Genomic DNA, 15,201 nt, shown 5'->3' with positions numbered 1-15,201 from the left:
GCAGCACCCAAGGTGTTTCCTTCTCATCCTGCCTTTGTTAGAGGAAGCAGGCTGGCACAGCATCCTGCTCCCCTGCAGCACTAGCAGGTTGTCATCTTGCCTTTGGTGACTCAGGTGGCAGAGGCCTGAGGAGCTGAGGGCTCCAGGTCTGCAGATGAACCGTATGGCTGCTGGCACAGTGTCCCATGGTGGGAGGCATTTGTCTGCCTTCCTGGTGGTAGGGACCTAGGAAACTCCTGTCCTTTCTTCAGGAGTCCTTACTCCTGTCCTTACTCTCATTTTAACATCAGGTGAAGCACTTGGGGTTGAGTAGTGCTGAACTAAAGCTGCCTCTGCATCCTGTAACTTTTTTTCTGTGATTTTCTGCCAAAACATGCTTTGCTCAATGAGAGAGAGGAGTTATGCTTATAGAATGCACTTTTTGTCTGGCTTGCTGCAGAAAAAGGAAAAATGCAGTGTAAGAGTCAGGGAATTACTTGAGGAAAGTGGCTGTAGAAGCTACAGGAACATGATCTGATCCTTCAGGCTATCTGAGTTTGTGTGATATTGAACTAGTCATTTTGAGCTTTTCAGAGGCTGTCATTAGCCACTGTATCTAACTCATTTGAGCGGCCCAATCCTAGAGCCTGAAAGAAGAGTGATAAGAATACTGCACGTTCTGTTCTGAAAAAGAAGTTTCAGAAAAGCATCTCAAATCAAGTACTGCTCAAATCAGCAGATACTTCTGAAATTATGCCATCTGTGCCTCAGCTCACTCACCATGTAATGGTAATAATGCTACTTCTAGAAGAAGATTATGGGAGATTTTGAAAATAAATTAGCTTAATGTTTTGTGATGCAGTCAAGAAAAAAAATTGGATGAGGGTGAAGGCTGGAGGAATATAAAGGAACTGAAAGATTATACTGTGAAGCAGTGTCATGCACCTACCATGTAATGCAAATGTCTGCTATAAACATGGAGTTCATCAACTGGAAACTACAAAGGAGAAGGAAAGATACAAAGGAAAAGAAAGATCTGGGAACATTGCTGGGTCTTGTGATAGTTGAGGCATCGCTTTCATGGTCTCTTACAATGTGATCTTAAAGGGTCTCAGTGGCTATCAAAGAAGCACTAATGCCTTTGAGCCTTTGGGAGAACTCATCTGGACACTTGTCTATACTTCCATTTTCACAGCAGAAAGATGAGAGTAAACTGGAGAAAGGGTCAGTGAGGCTGTTAGCAAAGTCAAAAGAATGCGTGGCCAGTTTTACAAGGTAAAGGAGAATATCTGGCCTTGCAAAATGAAGACTGAGGGATGAATAAGACAGCAGTTTGTAAATACACCTGAAGGATTAACAGCAAGATGGAAACCCGATGAGATGAGGTACAGTTCTTGGCAAAACACTCATTAGGTCTGAGATGAATGGGAATAAGTTGAGGTTGAAAATCAAATAGTTTTCTGAGAGAGTAGTGAGAGTCTTGGGCAGCATGCCAAAGGACAGAGTGGAAGACCCCTTGTTGGGCTGGAGTTGAGGCTTGAGCCCTTTGACAAGGGTGTAAGCAGGGCCTGGGCTCAGACTCAGGAGTCTATAGCCAGTTAAATGCGTTAACTGTAGCAGATGCTGCTTGCACACTTGGACACCCTGCCTTCAGTGCGTGTGGGTGGTTGACCTTTTCCTTCTCTCAAGTGAAATCAAGTCATTAGGAATTATCTCTAAATATTCTGGCCCCATACTTCAGAGCTTCAGCTGCTTTAATCTTAGTAAGCCTTGGGGAGCCAGATTACCAGCATATCTGCCCCCCAGAGTCTGGGAGCATATGAGGAGATCTCTTTCAGATGGCTGGTTTTTAACATGCAGCCAGAGAGGTCTGTTGAGTGCCTGAGCATGTGTTCAAAGAAGGGGATGTATGTGCTCTCTGTTAACCCTTCCAAGATGTAGAAAAGCCTCATGTCTGTTTGCTCCAGGATATCTGTTAGTCCTGGTTTATGCAGCATTTTGGAATTGAAAAATTCTGTTGTGTAAGGGCTGAAGGAAAAAATACATCGTTGGAGTGGAAACATTGCCGTTTTCAGCCTTTGGATGGCCTCCACTTCATGTTTGTCACATGCAATTCATATCTGAAAGGAATGTGTGTCACTGCTGATGTGATGTGCCATGTCATAAAAGCTTTGGTGACATTTTCTGACCTCTTAAAAACTAACGAAAGAGGTTTGCAACATGTAAATGCCATCTGCCATGGCAAAGCAGCTTCCCAGTTCTCTAATCACATATGCCTCTTGTGAAATGCTGCATCACCTTGAAAAAAACCAGCATATTAATGAAGGAAGCTTGTCGTTTCACTCATTCCCAAATTCTTTACATAATTCATCTATTAATTTTTTTTGCTTATTATGAACCCTGAGGGGTGGAAGTTGCAGCAAATCCATGATAGCTTTAGGAGTTCTGTTTCATTAGAGTTGTATTTACTTTCTGATTTTTTGGTACTCTGAATTGGAACCATTCTCCCTATGATCTTAATCTTTTGCAGATACTCATGGGGTTCACAGATGGAAGTGTGAAAAGTCTGAGCTGTCTCAGGAACATGTAACAGGACTTGGGGGGTGTGTAAAAACAGGGGAGTGTTCTTCATTAACCTGTGCTTGTTCCCGTGGTCCATTAGGGGAACTGAGATGTGCTAATTATTTTTAATTGATTCAACTTATGTCACACTGATAGCCTCAGATGTGGGATAAGGAGACCAAATGTTGGGTTCAGTTTTCGCTGGGCTGACAGCTTATATAATGAACAGTTTTGAATCAGTAGGGACAGTTTTTACAGCCTGGAGAAAAATAAGCAAAGTGTTTCATGCTTGGATAGGAGAGAAGAGCACTTTATCCACTTGTATTTTACTTTGCATAGTGCTGTTGTTGGCTGCTCTGGCTTTTGCATGTCAATAAGACAAACTTTCTAAAGAGAGGATTTATTGCAGGAAATGTGTCCATATTGCAGGCCACATACACAGCATGGAATAATTTCTGAGTAACAATGAGCAAAAGCTGCTTCAGATGGTGCCAGGGTACAAAACTGCATCTCTACAGACTGGTGAGAGGCAACAGATCTCCCTTCTGTCACAAACAGTGCTTTTTGTGTTTGCTGAGACGAGTGTGAGCATTGTGTAGCCCTCACCACCAGCGCTGAAGAAGTTAGGTCTGTTTTTATCGCTGTATTACAGGCAGGGAAGGAGTTCTGCTGAAAAATAAAGTGACAATACTAGCAAATCTGTGTAAGCAGCAAACCAAGATACCAGAAGCCCTGGCTTGCCAGCCTGTGTCATTACATCATGCCCAAGTGCCCTGGGCAAGCCCTGTTCTTTTGACTATATTTGTCCATAGCATTGGTGACATAGCAGACTTCAATACTGATTCCAATTCTGATTTTTATACATAAGATTATGATTTCTGTGGCAGGACCTATCCTCAGATTTCTTATTGGTATAAAGATCTTGTAATTTCTTCATCGGGGTATTGAGAGGTGAGGCTAGATGTGTGTGGATGTCACAGAATGGATAAATAAAAAATATCACCCAGGGGCAAGAGAAATGAAGAAACCTGTGAGCATCACTCTGGATGTCATGTTCTGAGGTGGAAGGGATATGTTCTCAGTCCAGCACTTGCAAGACAAAGCCATCACAGTGTTCTGCTCCCTCCTAGCAGAGCAGATGGAAAGGTCCCACTGTGTACGTACCGCCCCAAGGGTCCTGCTCACAGATGGAGTGATGAAACCCAAAAGCTGCTGTGCAGGAGTTCAGTGGGTTTTTTGTAGCTGCTTTGCCATGTAGCCATTTCAGTCTGACCTGTTTTTATAGATCCTGACGAGGTCTGCAAAACAAACTTATTTTTAACTGCTGTTCACATGATTCTTATCTTACCATTCGTAATTTTAAGAAGCTAATATGGGAGTTGGGTAGGATAGGTTCTTGCACTGGCTGCTCTGCAGTAATGACTTTTTTTGCCTGGTTTGGTCCTGAAACAGAAGGAGAAGCCATCTCTTTTTTGCAGTAGCTGCAAAGTGACAAGGGTTAGATTAGCAGTTTCTGCTGGCTGGTTGGTGCAGTGTAAAACTGCTCTGTTTTATTGTGAAATCAGCCTATTGGTGTGGTCTGGGAGATAGCGGCGCAGGCACCTGAAACAGAAGATATTTGAACTCCTTAGAGGATGCTGTGTAGCTTTTTATCACAGCCCAGTCATAGCTGACATTTAAAATGTGCAGCAAGGAGGGAGGGAGATTAGGAGATGTCTCAGTAGAGGTATTGCAGCCCATCTGGGCTTTTCAGAGCGAGAAACTGTACCCAGCTGGGTATCCCTGGCTGGTATCAAAATACTTCCTTTGTTGTCTGCTTGAATAATAACCAGGTACACCGTGTGTGGGAAGGGATTTTTGGGGCAGAAAAACTCCTTAGCATCCAGCTAAGGGAACAGCAAGGCACTGCTGTTGGGAAGGCTGCATGAGGAGCAGGCCTGCTGCTTTCCTTCCAACGCTGAGCGCCTTCTCTCGTTTTAGGAACTTTCCGCTGTACGTTCTGCGAGACTGAAGTGGAGGAAGATGAGTCGGCCATGCCCAAGAAGGATGCAAGGACACTGGTGGCAAGATTCAATGAGCAGATTGAGCCCATCTACGCGCTGCTTCGTGAGACAGAAGATGTTAACTTAGCCTATGAAATCCTGGAGCCAGAGCCCACAGAGATTCCTGCCCTGAAGCAGAGGTGGGAGCGTGCCTGGTCTTTCCTCACTGCACTGCTTCCTTGTAGAGTGTTCCTCTGCTCTGCTCTGTGAGGCTTTCCCAAACCTTGTGCAGGACTTACTTGTACAGCACCAACTATGCAAGCAGCTGACAGATTGCCCCAGGGATGTGTGGTTTACAAGGAGACAGAGGGCTGTAACCATTTTTTACTAAACAGCCCTCTGCATGTATTTTTCTATGAGGTGGGATGCTTGAATTGCATGCTGCTTGCCACGCTGCAGCTGCTATGCACACCAAGCCCTTGGCCCAATAGTTAAAAAATGCAGCTGCTTGATAAAGCTCTGAAGGTGCCGCCTATGCTGTCTTCTGTCTCTCAAATACTTATCTGTCATCTGTTCCTTTTGCTTCTACCCAGCTTTTGAAATGAAGCTATCTGCAATCCACACCTTGTATTTCAAATCCTCATATTACAGCATTCTAGTTTGAAGACATTACTTGTAATAAGCAGTTTTTTCTTCTTATTTTGTCCAACTTGTTACACACCTTTTCAGGAGAAGACCATGTTGGAATGAAAAACTCCTTAAAATGTTCTTACCCATGGGAAACGACACTTTTTTTTGGAACATTGCTAGCTTTACAAAAACAGATGATGTTTAAATAATGCAAAAAGATGTGGGGAGCTGTCAGTTTTGTCAGCTGTGGTGAAATGTGATGCACTTCTCTGTATTTAAAAAAAAATAATTATACACACGGGGGAAAAGAGCTGTACCATGAGGGGAAGCATTCCCACAGTGCCTTGGGGTGCTTGGCTTTAGTTAATAGGAGAGCAAGCAAGATATTCTTTTTTTCCTCTCAGGCTAACCTTGAGAAAGAATGTTCCTCATATATTCATGCTAGACAGCTTCTAATTATTATAATAAAAATTCTTTGTCTATTCATAGTCCTTTTCTAGCCAAGAAGGTAGCTATTTTTCCTCATCATTTTGATAGAAAAACAGAAGCAATATAAAGAGCAGAAAAGATTTTTCCAAGGTCACTCAACGTGTCTGTGGTGATATGGGGAATTCTTTGAAGCCTTTATACCCAAGCTGAATCACTAGACTTTTCTTTAAAGTCCCTTTTCAGTAGTTTAAGTAGTAGAACTGGGATAACCCTACCAAAAAGAGAGTAATTTTTTAGTCTTCCCTTTTTGTGTACAGGAAATCATCACAGCAGAGGCCTGGTGCAGTCCCATGATTAAATCGCAGCACCCACTTACTCAACTCTTAAATACTTAAAAAACATTGTAAATGATTAATTACTCTGTGCAAGGAATGACAAAATAAATAGGCAGCTTTTTAAATGCTTACTTGAACACAACTTGCTTCAGCACATACAGTGATTTAATTATTTATTAACTCTTATTAATTCAAAGGAGTTAATTCCATGAAAGCACTGCTGTGAGATTTTTTTAAAGTGCCAAACCCTGGATTATTTACCCTCTCTGTTTTTATGGAGTCTTGAGAGTCTAAAATCATTGACAAAACTGACATTTGATGATTGTGAAACACACCAAAAAGGTCACAAAATGCCTGCATCTTCTCTTTGCAGTAACTTGGGCAACTCCACGTATTTTCAGGAGAGTTACAGCTCTAAGTGGCCCCACTGGCACTGCGGAACTGTCATTCACCTGCCCTGGGAAACTGGGTAGATCTTCATTTATGTTTTCCTGAGAGGCTCTTAATTTTCTTGATCGTGGGAGAGCATGAATTAGCCCCACAGGTTTCAAAATAAACCTGTTTTACTTAAGCCCTTCTCCGTAGTTTTTGAAAAATTATGGATTTTAATAACCCTTCTATTTCATTGTGTCAAAATAGCATGATTTCAATTAACAAAAAATCTTCACAGAATTAATTTTCTGTGGTCATGCTGTCAAGAACCATGGGTTGTCTCCTGTGAAGTTGAAACTCTTAAGAGCAGCACAATGAAAATGTGTTTTGTTTTATCTCAAATGTGGCAAATAAAGAGAGTTATCCCCATTATCCAAGACTGCTCTTAATAGTCTGGGCAGGATTGAGATGAAAATTTCAAGTTGTTTGCCCACTGCACAGCGTGGTTTCTGTGGGCCATACCTCAGCTGTGTCAAGGGCTATTTATGTTGCCTTTAAAGGCAGCCAAACCACTCATTAAGGGATTTCCATCGAGGTGAATGAAACAGACTAAATGTAGCCACATCTGGGCCACTGAGCTGCCACAGTTCCTGCCTGCAGGGTGGCCATGTGAAGTCTGGAGCAAGGTGGGGAAAAAGTAGTTCATGGATCTAAGAGAGAAAGAGAGATTTAAGAGATCCCTTCATCTGCTCTGTGCTGCCTGTGAGGCAGCTCCCACACCTGGCCTTTTGTTGGTGCCTGGTCCATGGTGTCTAATGCTGTACTTTGGAACAGGTGGTTTAACAGTAAGTTCTCTTCTTGCAGAATGAAGTGTTCCCCTGCTCAGGTAGTCTCGGGGTGGTGCTCACACCTACCAACAGTGACATCAATTGAGGCACACTTGCAAAGCTCACTGGGGTCCAGAATCAGACAGAAAGTGTCTGGATGGCTCCAGCTCAGTGTAGGACATTGCAGTAGATCACGTGAAGTAATTAGTACTGTAGGTGTCTCTTAGAAGTGTTACTTTCATTTTTGAAACGTTCCTGACGTCATGGAATAAGTGTTTTGCTGCTAAATGGTTCTGTGTAGGAAAAAAGTCAATTTCAGGCACACTCCCAGAGGCTTCTATGCAAAAGTATTATTAGGTAGTTCCTGGCACTACTGAAGGTTCAGTGTCACACTGTAGTCATGGCGAGGGAGAGCTTGGGGGAGAGATGCATTGTGCATCCTGTGAGGAAAGTGGATTACATAAAATCGTCAGGGAAACGCTAGTTAGAGATTTCTATTGTGTGGGAAGCAGAGTGGTGCTTTTCACAGAACACACGCCTGTCTTGGAGAGCTGAAAGGTACCAACACTTGAAATAACACGCTGGGGAGAAGGTCTCTGTGTGGTTCCTTAGGTTACATAAGCAATCCATGCGCATGAGCCTTCTGCCCCAAAATTCAAGGCTGCTGTGAAGCTCTCCTAGCAGAGCTGGCTCTGCAGGATTTCTAAGGACACGAGACATGCTAACACAGATGCTGTGAAGTATTTTCTTAACAGATCCCAGCCATTCCACTACTGAGAGCCTGTGAGTTGCTCTCAATCAACACTGTGGCTGAACACACCAATATTTTTTATTTGGGGAAGAGCAATGTTCACCTACCTGTGTCATTTCCCCTCACTGTTTACCCCTAAAAATCCAGCAGAATGAGCTCATCAAACAGTGGTAATGTCCTTGCTGAACTAAAAAAAACCCACATATTAGTCAGGTCTTCTCCAAGTGCAACTTTATTTTAAGCTTCCTGGTTGGAGAAAAGGTCATTGGGTAGACAGCAGCAACTGAACCATGCTCACTGATGACAACTGTCAGCTCAGCTGGCATCCTGGAGTATTCCTGATGGATTTAATCTGGACAAGAGAAGGAGTCAAGGCAGGGCTGTTCCTCATGAAGAGCTGTAGGTACCCCTGGCAATCAGATGACGGAAATTATATGATCTGCAGTGGATTTGTTTCTCTGAAAAGATAAAATCTCATTCTAAAGTAGAGGAACAGTCACATTTGGCTTTCCCCACTCTGTATACACAGCAGCACAGGCCAGGGTGTATTTTAGGCTCACTGCCATTGTCAGTGTGCAGAAAATATTTCACCTGATGCCCTGTTTCGATCAGATCCAAGCAGGAATGTTTTTCTCCATCAGTCTCCTGAGCTAGAAGGGGCCCTGCAGGGAAATGTGCAGGGAGCAAAGGAGGGCTGGGCTTTGACTGCCATACCCTTCACATGGGTCAGCACCTTCATTTCTCCACTTTTTCCACAGTGAAGACAGTTCTTCTGTCTCCTCTTGCACTCCATCAGCACACAAAGCCTTTTGTCCAGCCCTAGTTCTCTGGTTTGAAGGTGCTCTCTCTTCTTTCTTCTCTGCCTGGGCTCCCAGTCCTCCCAGGGCTGCAGCTGTGGATAGTACAGATCTCCTGTGTAACAGAGGAGAGGTGTCTTCTCAAGTGCATTGTCACTCACAAATCAAGAAAAGGTTTGAATTGTGTTTTTCATGGTGAGTTAACTCCTTCAGGGGTCCTGTGATTAATAACAGTTCACAGCTCTGAGTGTGCTGAGTCCCTGGACCTACTATCTACCTTGGTTAAACTTCAGTGCTTTTTTAATGCAGTATTTGGCTGCTGTGTGAAGGCCAAAAAGAGGCTTTTCCAAATACCAGACTACTGTTTGTGTTTTGCTGCTGTGGCTTTTGTTTCAGGGAATTCTGGCATGTTATGCCTATTTTAACCTAAGTACATTTGCATCTCTAGTGCTGCCTCTTATTTTCAGTGTCTGTGGTGGATGTTGCCATGGCCCTATGTAGGGTTTCCCACTAGAGATCCACAAGTTTCCCAAACCAGCAAGCTGGTGCAGAAATTCCTGGCAGCACATGTTAGAACTGAGAATGAAAGTTCTCAGTGCAGATCATGAGGGATAACTAATCATCATTGAAGTATTTTTGTCTAAGGAGGGGCTTGTTCTGAGAGCTCTGTTTTTCTCTCTTTAACTTCCATGTAGCAAGGAGCGTGCGGCCGGTGCTGGTTCAGGGGCAGCAGCTGGCCTTGCAGGGGGACACCATCGGGAAGCATGGACCACAAAGGGACCATCATACGAGGACTTGTACACCCAGAACGTCGTCATCAGCATGGAGGACCAGGAGGATCTGAGCCGGTCTGCAAGCGAAGGAAAGCCAGCCAGAGAGAGACCCATTTGGCTGCGGGAGAGCACGGTGCAGGGGGCTTATGACCCGGATGAAATCAAAGATGGTAAGAAATTCACAGAGCAGAAGTACTGCTGGGCTTGTACAAGGCCTTTACAGTGCTGGCAAAACCATCTTCTGGGGTATGTATGTGTGTGTGTGTGTGTGTGTGTGTGTGTGTGTGTGTACAGCTGCTGCTCCCAAAACTGGAGTGTCTGCTCCCCTCTGCTGTGCAAAGCACCTGTGTGTAGGCAGATGGAAAAATTCCTTAGATCCAGGATTGAAATCTAGGTCAGTAAAGCTGAGCTGTCCATGAAATTTTGTGGGGGCTTCTAAAATGTTAATTAACTGTTATGTCTTCCACCTTGAGAGCTTATTGCTTCTAGATGAAGGTCTTTCAGTTTCATCTAGAAAGCTGTCTCCCTAATACGTCACTGCTAAAAAATAACATTTATTAATGTTCAGTGACCCTGAAGTCTACTAAATCCACCAGCACTGTTTATATGCTCCCAGCCTTCTTGAAAATTGTTTCTCAAAACTTGTTATGTATGAAGAATACTAAGAAATACAGCTTCTGGAAGTACAGTAGGAAGGTCTGTCACCCTGACAGGTGAGTCTTTATTCCCTTCTGTTTGTTTCTCATTACCTCTGCTTTTATTTTCATTCATTTTGGGGTCAGGTTATCCACAGACCAATGGTCAAAATCTTATAACCATTAGTAGATACATTCTGCTTTGGTATGTGTGCTGTTTAAGACTCCATGCCAAAATTGGAAATGGAGACCTTTTATGATGTTTACAAGAGTGAGTCAATAGACAGAGTAATTTTAGGATTATGGACTGAAACTGTTGATGCCCTAGGAAGAAGATATGGCAAAAGGGAGTCATATGTGTGAGTATGTAACCCTGGAACTGGTGCCATGTTCAAGAGAGGAGTGGAATATTTAGGTGTAGCAGAAATGAAGAAAATAGATGTGATATAATGGTCACAAGATAGCTAAAGAACTTGTTCACATGTAATGCCTTTCAAGTGTATTATGGATCCCAAAACATTTTTCAAATAGATTAAGCAAAGTGAGATGATTGAACAACCTGCTCCTGCAGTCTGTAGCAGATGTTGTTGTTACTCACCAGCCATGGTGAGTTCTCACTCCATTTATCTGCTAGACATTCGATTCACCTGTAGTTTTAAATCAACTCCTTGAGACAGCTTTTGGTGTACACAGCATAAATGTTTCTCAAGAAGTCATTGAGGGACATGGAGGTGGAGTATCTCCTTACAGGATGGTGGCATGACTGCTTAACCTCCTCAGCTACTGGAGATCAAAGAGGGAGCTTGTGAAAATAGCCTGAAATTGCTTCTGCAACACATAAACAGGAAGGACAGAAACTTGGGGCCATTGACAGAAAAGATTCACTGCTTGGATCTGGCAGAAACAGTTCTTGCAAGCAAGAGACAGCCCCTCTGAACCACGAAGTCAGCCTTTGTGGAGCTAACTCTGGCTGTTGTCGTTTCACAGCTCTCAGTGTGATGAGCTATGATATTATTTCACAGAAATGCTCTCCTACAGCCTCTTCTGCTCCACAGTCACAAGCAGTGAGCTGAGCACACCGCTGCCAACACGATGCCTTTATTCTTCCTTTCTTTCAGGAATTTGGCAGTGCTCTAGTATTAGTAGTTGTAGCCATCACCCGTTACTACAGCTTTGTTTACAATAAGAACAGAATTCTGGTCAAATTAGGTATGGTTCTTTGAGCCTTTACCACAGGAAAGGAGTGACCACAAACTGCCCTGGAACTTATTTCCTTCACATTATTTTTTAATTTCAAGTTGAAAAAAGGTAACCAGCACATTTCTACCTGGGAAGGGAAAAGACTTGGGAGCTGCCTGCCTGGATATGGTGCTGAAACCATGAGGGTCTGTGTCTTGGAGGAGTGGGCAAGTGGCTGCCTGTATGAAGGCAGAATGCCAACACCTCAGCTCCAGCAGTTGTTCATAGGCAGCATCTTTTGGTGTAAGACAGAAACTTTGCCACAGGGAGACTGTCCTACTTTTTAGGCCTTATTTTTTTTTCTCCATATTTAATTTTTTGTTCTGTTTTTTGTTTTGTGGTGTTTTTTAGATTTGGTTTGTTTCTTTTTTTCCAATACTCCCTGTAGTTCTTTTGGTGCTAGGTGGACTCACAGCCCTCTCACCAAAGGTAGGATTAGGAGAGGTTTTCTGTGGGATGCTACTTTTTGAGCAGAATCTTACCTTCAAAATCCATGAACTGCAGACGTTCATCCTACCAGAGCCATATTGAGCCCTCTCAGCTGTTGTTCAGACAAGTTTTCTGAAAGAGGGGCACAGGCTAGGTGTGTCAACTGGGCCACTGCAGTCCCCTCCAAATAAGAGGTGCAGGTAGGGAGCTATAGGGACTGTCTGGGCTGTGTTTCACTTGGAGAGCAGGCACTGGTTAGTGCTGTGCTGCACAGCTCAGCTGCAGGCTGTCAGCTGCATCTGCTCCATGCCAGCACCATCTTCCTGTAAGGAGCTTTTCTTCCCCTTTTTGCCTGGTATAGGTGCACCTCTGAGCCCACCAGGCATGGCTGCTCTAAATGTTGTTTCATAACACATGATTTCCACATATTCTTTGTCTGCCTGGATCAGTTTCTTCTCTGTGTTAATCCTTACAGGCAGGGAGCTCAGCAGGACAGGGCCTGGGCTTGGGGTCTGTATTTTAAGGACTGCTTTGCTTTCTACTCCACTGTAGAGCCTGAGTTTGACACCTCCCTGGGGAAGTCTTTTCCAGGTGCCTGCCCATTGTGCATTTGTTGTCTTCACTTTCAATGTGCTCCTGGTCAAGGCTTCCAGCTGGGAGCCACACTGACTCTAGGCCTCCTAGGAAATGTCAGTATTTGCTCTGCCATTATGAGATATAACTGTCTCTGTCTTTGAAGGGAGAGGAGGAGTTGGCATAGAGAAAGGATGTGGCTTTGTCAACTGAGCTCAGTGGCAGTAATTACTGAAGGTTTAGAAAGCTTTCAGGGCCATCACACCGATCTCTGTGAGGAAATACTCATTCCCTCGTGTCCCTTTGCAGGGGGCCGGGATCTGGATGCGTTCCAGGAGCGTGAGGAGAGCCGGGCAGCCCTGGATGACAATGAGGAGGTGATGCGTGCCCTGCTCATCCACGAGAAGAAGACACCTTCTGCTTCCACCGTCACCGTCAGTGGTGCCGCTCCTCTCTCGGGCGGCAACGCCAGTGACTCCGAGAGCGAGACCAGCGAGTCAGAGGAGGAGTCCCCTCCCCGCCCCGCCGCCACGGCCACCGCAACGTACGGGCTGGAGGAGGAGGAGGAGGATGAAGAGTTTGAGGTGGTGGCAGAAGACCCCACTGTCACAGTGGCTGGGCGCCCGCATTCCTACAGCCAAGTGAGCCAGCGCCCCGAGCTGGTGGCACAGATGACACCAGAGGAAAAGGAGGTTTACATAGCCATGGGGCAGCGCATGTTCGAGGACATGTTTGATTAACTGCCCCTGCCGGGACATTTTTTAAAAGGTGACTTTTTAAGGCAGAGACTCTTTAGCAGAACAGAAGACTGGAGCGCATCTTCCCTCCCCTGTGCACAGGCAGGATCACTGCAGCTCAGCACTGCTAATCTCAGGCATCCTGCTCGCCAGAACTGGGGAGCAGCAGAGCTGCATGTGCCAAAACACAGAGGGGAGGACGAGTCTCAGAAGTGAGGATGCTTGCACAGTAAAAATCTGCTTCAGAGTGCCTTGCACAGGCACTGCTTTAACCTTCTCCAAGGCCCTAGCAGCTCTTTCTCCCGATGGCTTTAAGTTGATTTTTGTTGCAGATCCCAGTGAAGTCCTCATCCCTGCTCTCAGGGGACATAAGGGCTCTGTAGTCTGAGCAGAGCACTCTGCAGAGAAGGGCATATGTGACATACATCTGCCTGTGCTCAGTGAGGGGAGAGGAGAGGGAAGTATTTGTCTGCTGATGGCAAGCTTGGACACGACTTGTAGCTGACCCTCTGCCAGCGGCCACTGGCCACCAGAGTGGCTCTTTGTAAGCAGGCCTGTAGACAGCAACCTTTTCTCGCTCCCTACTGGGACTCAGCACCTCAAGGTCAGGTGTAACTTGAAACAGGCAGAGCGAAAGCCTTGGCAAGCACACGCAGTCAGTCACTTCTTGTCGGCGTAACAAATGCCCTCCATGGATCTCAGCTGCCAGTGCTCTGACTTGCCAGGAGAAACCTTCATTTTCCAATACTGCTGCCTGTTGCTTCTGCCTAGCCCTGTCCGTGAAGACATGCAGACAGTTCACAGTGGGCAGAGCTGCTGTCAGGCAGTGCCAGAGAAGTAGCATAACTAAGTTTGATTTGCAATCTCACCAGGGCTATATGATTTTACAAGGAATTGTACAATTTTGAATTCTGCTTGGCACACTCTTTTACCACAGAAAGACATTTATCAGTGCCTATAGAGCAATATAATGTTTTTAATGTTTTTCAATTGAAAATGTTGCTTTTTTAAAATTGTTGTGTTTTCCTACACAGTACTACAATAAAACAAAATTATAAAACAGTTCTGTGTTCCAGAGAGTAGGGGCAGCATTATGTGCTGTTCCACTTACATGGGCGGTACAAATTTGCTGCTCACTGAGACTGTAAATCTGTTTTATACTAACTATGCTTTCTATGTTCTGCTAACCTTGTAATGCCTCCTTTGTGGTTTGATTTTCAGCTTCTCAATACTCTGAATCCCCCTCTTTTTTAAATAGTGTTTTGAATTTTCTTTTAAGTCATTTTAAAGAGGAATAAATAAACAGAAACTTCTCCCCTTTGTCAGTTTATCTTGTGCCTAGTTGGGAATATTGTTTGCTTATAATTTTGATTTATTGGATGCAAGGAAAAAAAAACAATTTGAGCTCTCCCTTGAGAGGACCATTTGAAATTCCACTGCATATTGTTTCTCCCCAGCAGAGGTTCCTTGAATGCCTCCTGGAATCTCCTGCACTTCCAGGATGGATGTTTCATTTCATCAGTGCTATGTAAAAAACAGAGGCTGCTTTTGATCAGCCCTTCCATCTCTTTCCTCCTTCCTCAAGGGAAGTGTAGGCTGATGGTGGAGGGTTTGCAGACATGGTGCTGCTGGTTAAAATGGTGTTCTTGTGTAGACAGGCTTCCAAGATCTTGTATCGAGCTTCTAGATATCAAGTCACAGAGCTGATAAGTCAGATTCAGTGATCACCTAGCAGAAAAAAAATGTGCTGTACCCATTCTGTCTAGATTTAATCTGGCTGAATTCAATATTATCACTGGAGAAAAGCAGGTAGATTTACAAGGAGCCAAAAGCAGAAACTGAGAACTAATTCTGAATACAGAAAACTGCTCGTGCTCTGAACTCACCAGGGCTGTATGCTGAGTTTTCAGTTTGCAAAATCAAGCTGTAGGTTTAGTAAAGACAAAGAGAAGAAATACCCAGCATAAAAATCTATAAAGTAGTGGTTTTCTTAATAAACATATTTAATTGTGGTTTGTGCAGCAGCTGAAGTTTTGTCATTCAGCAAGGCACGTCCTGCACATGGGGAAATCAGAGTGGTGGTTGTGGGGTTTGCCTTCCATCTCTCATCCACCACATGCAGCCCTTGGGAGGACTGGAAAGGTCAAAGGT

At 44.4% G+C, this 15,201-nt stretch overlaps 1 protein-coding gene across 1 annotated transcript in view; it reads left to right on the top strand.

Annotated features, from left to right (window-relative positions):
• GTF2E1 (general transcription factor IIE subunit 1) overlaps positions 1-14,363 on the top strand; it is a 50,077-nt gene extending 35,714 nt beyond the window's left edge. Inside the window, exons 3-5 of the mRNA XM_071433258.1 lie at positions 4,522-4,723; positions 9,360-9,607; positions 12,623-14,363. Of these exons, the coding sequence (XP_071289359.1) occupies positions 4,522-4,723; positions 9,360-9,607; positions 12,623-13,053 (881 nt within the window). The 3' untranslated portion in view covers positions 13,054-14,363. The remainder of the gene's footprint in view (positions 1-4,521; positions 4,724-9,359; positions 9,608-12,622) is intronic.
• The last annotated feature ends 838 nt before the right edge of the window (positions 14,364-15,201 follow it).

Source organism: Agelaius tricolor, unplaced genomic scaffold, assembly GCF_023055355.1.
Source record: "Agelaius tricolor isolate 1412-34295 unplaced genomic scaffold, bAgeTri1.0.p SCAF_9, whole genome shotgun sequence".
NCBI classification, from domain to species: Eukaryota; Metazoa; Chordata; class Aves; order Passeriformes; family Icteridae; genus Agelaius; species Agelaius tricolor.
Note: the sequence above shows the minus strand (reverse complement) of the source record. Positions and strands in the feature narration are given on the sequence as shown.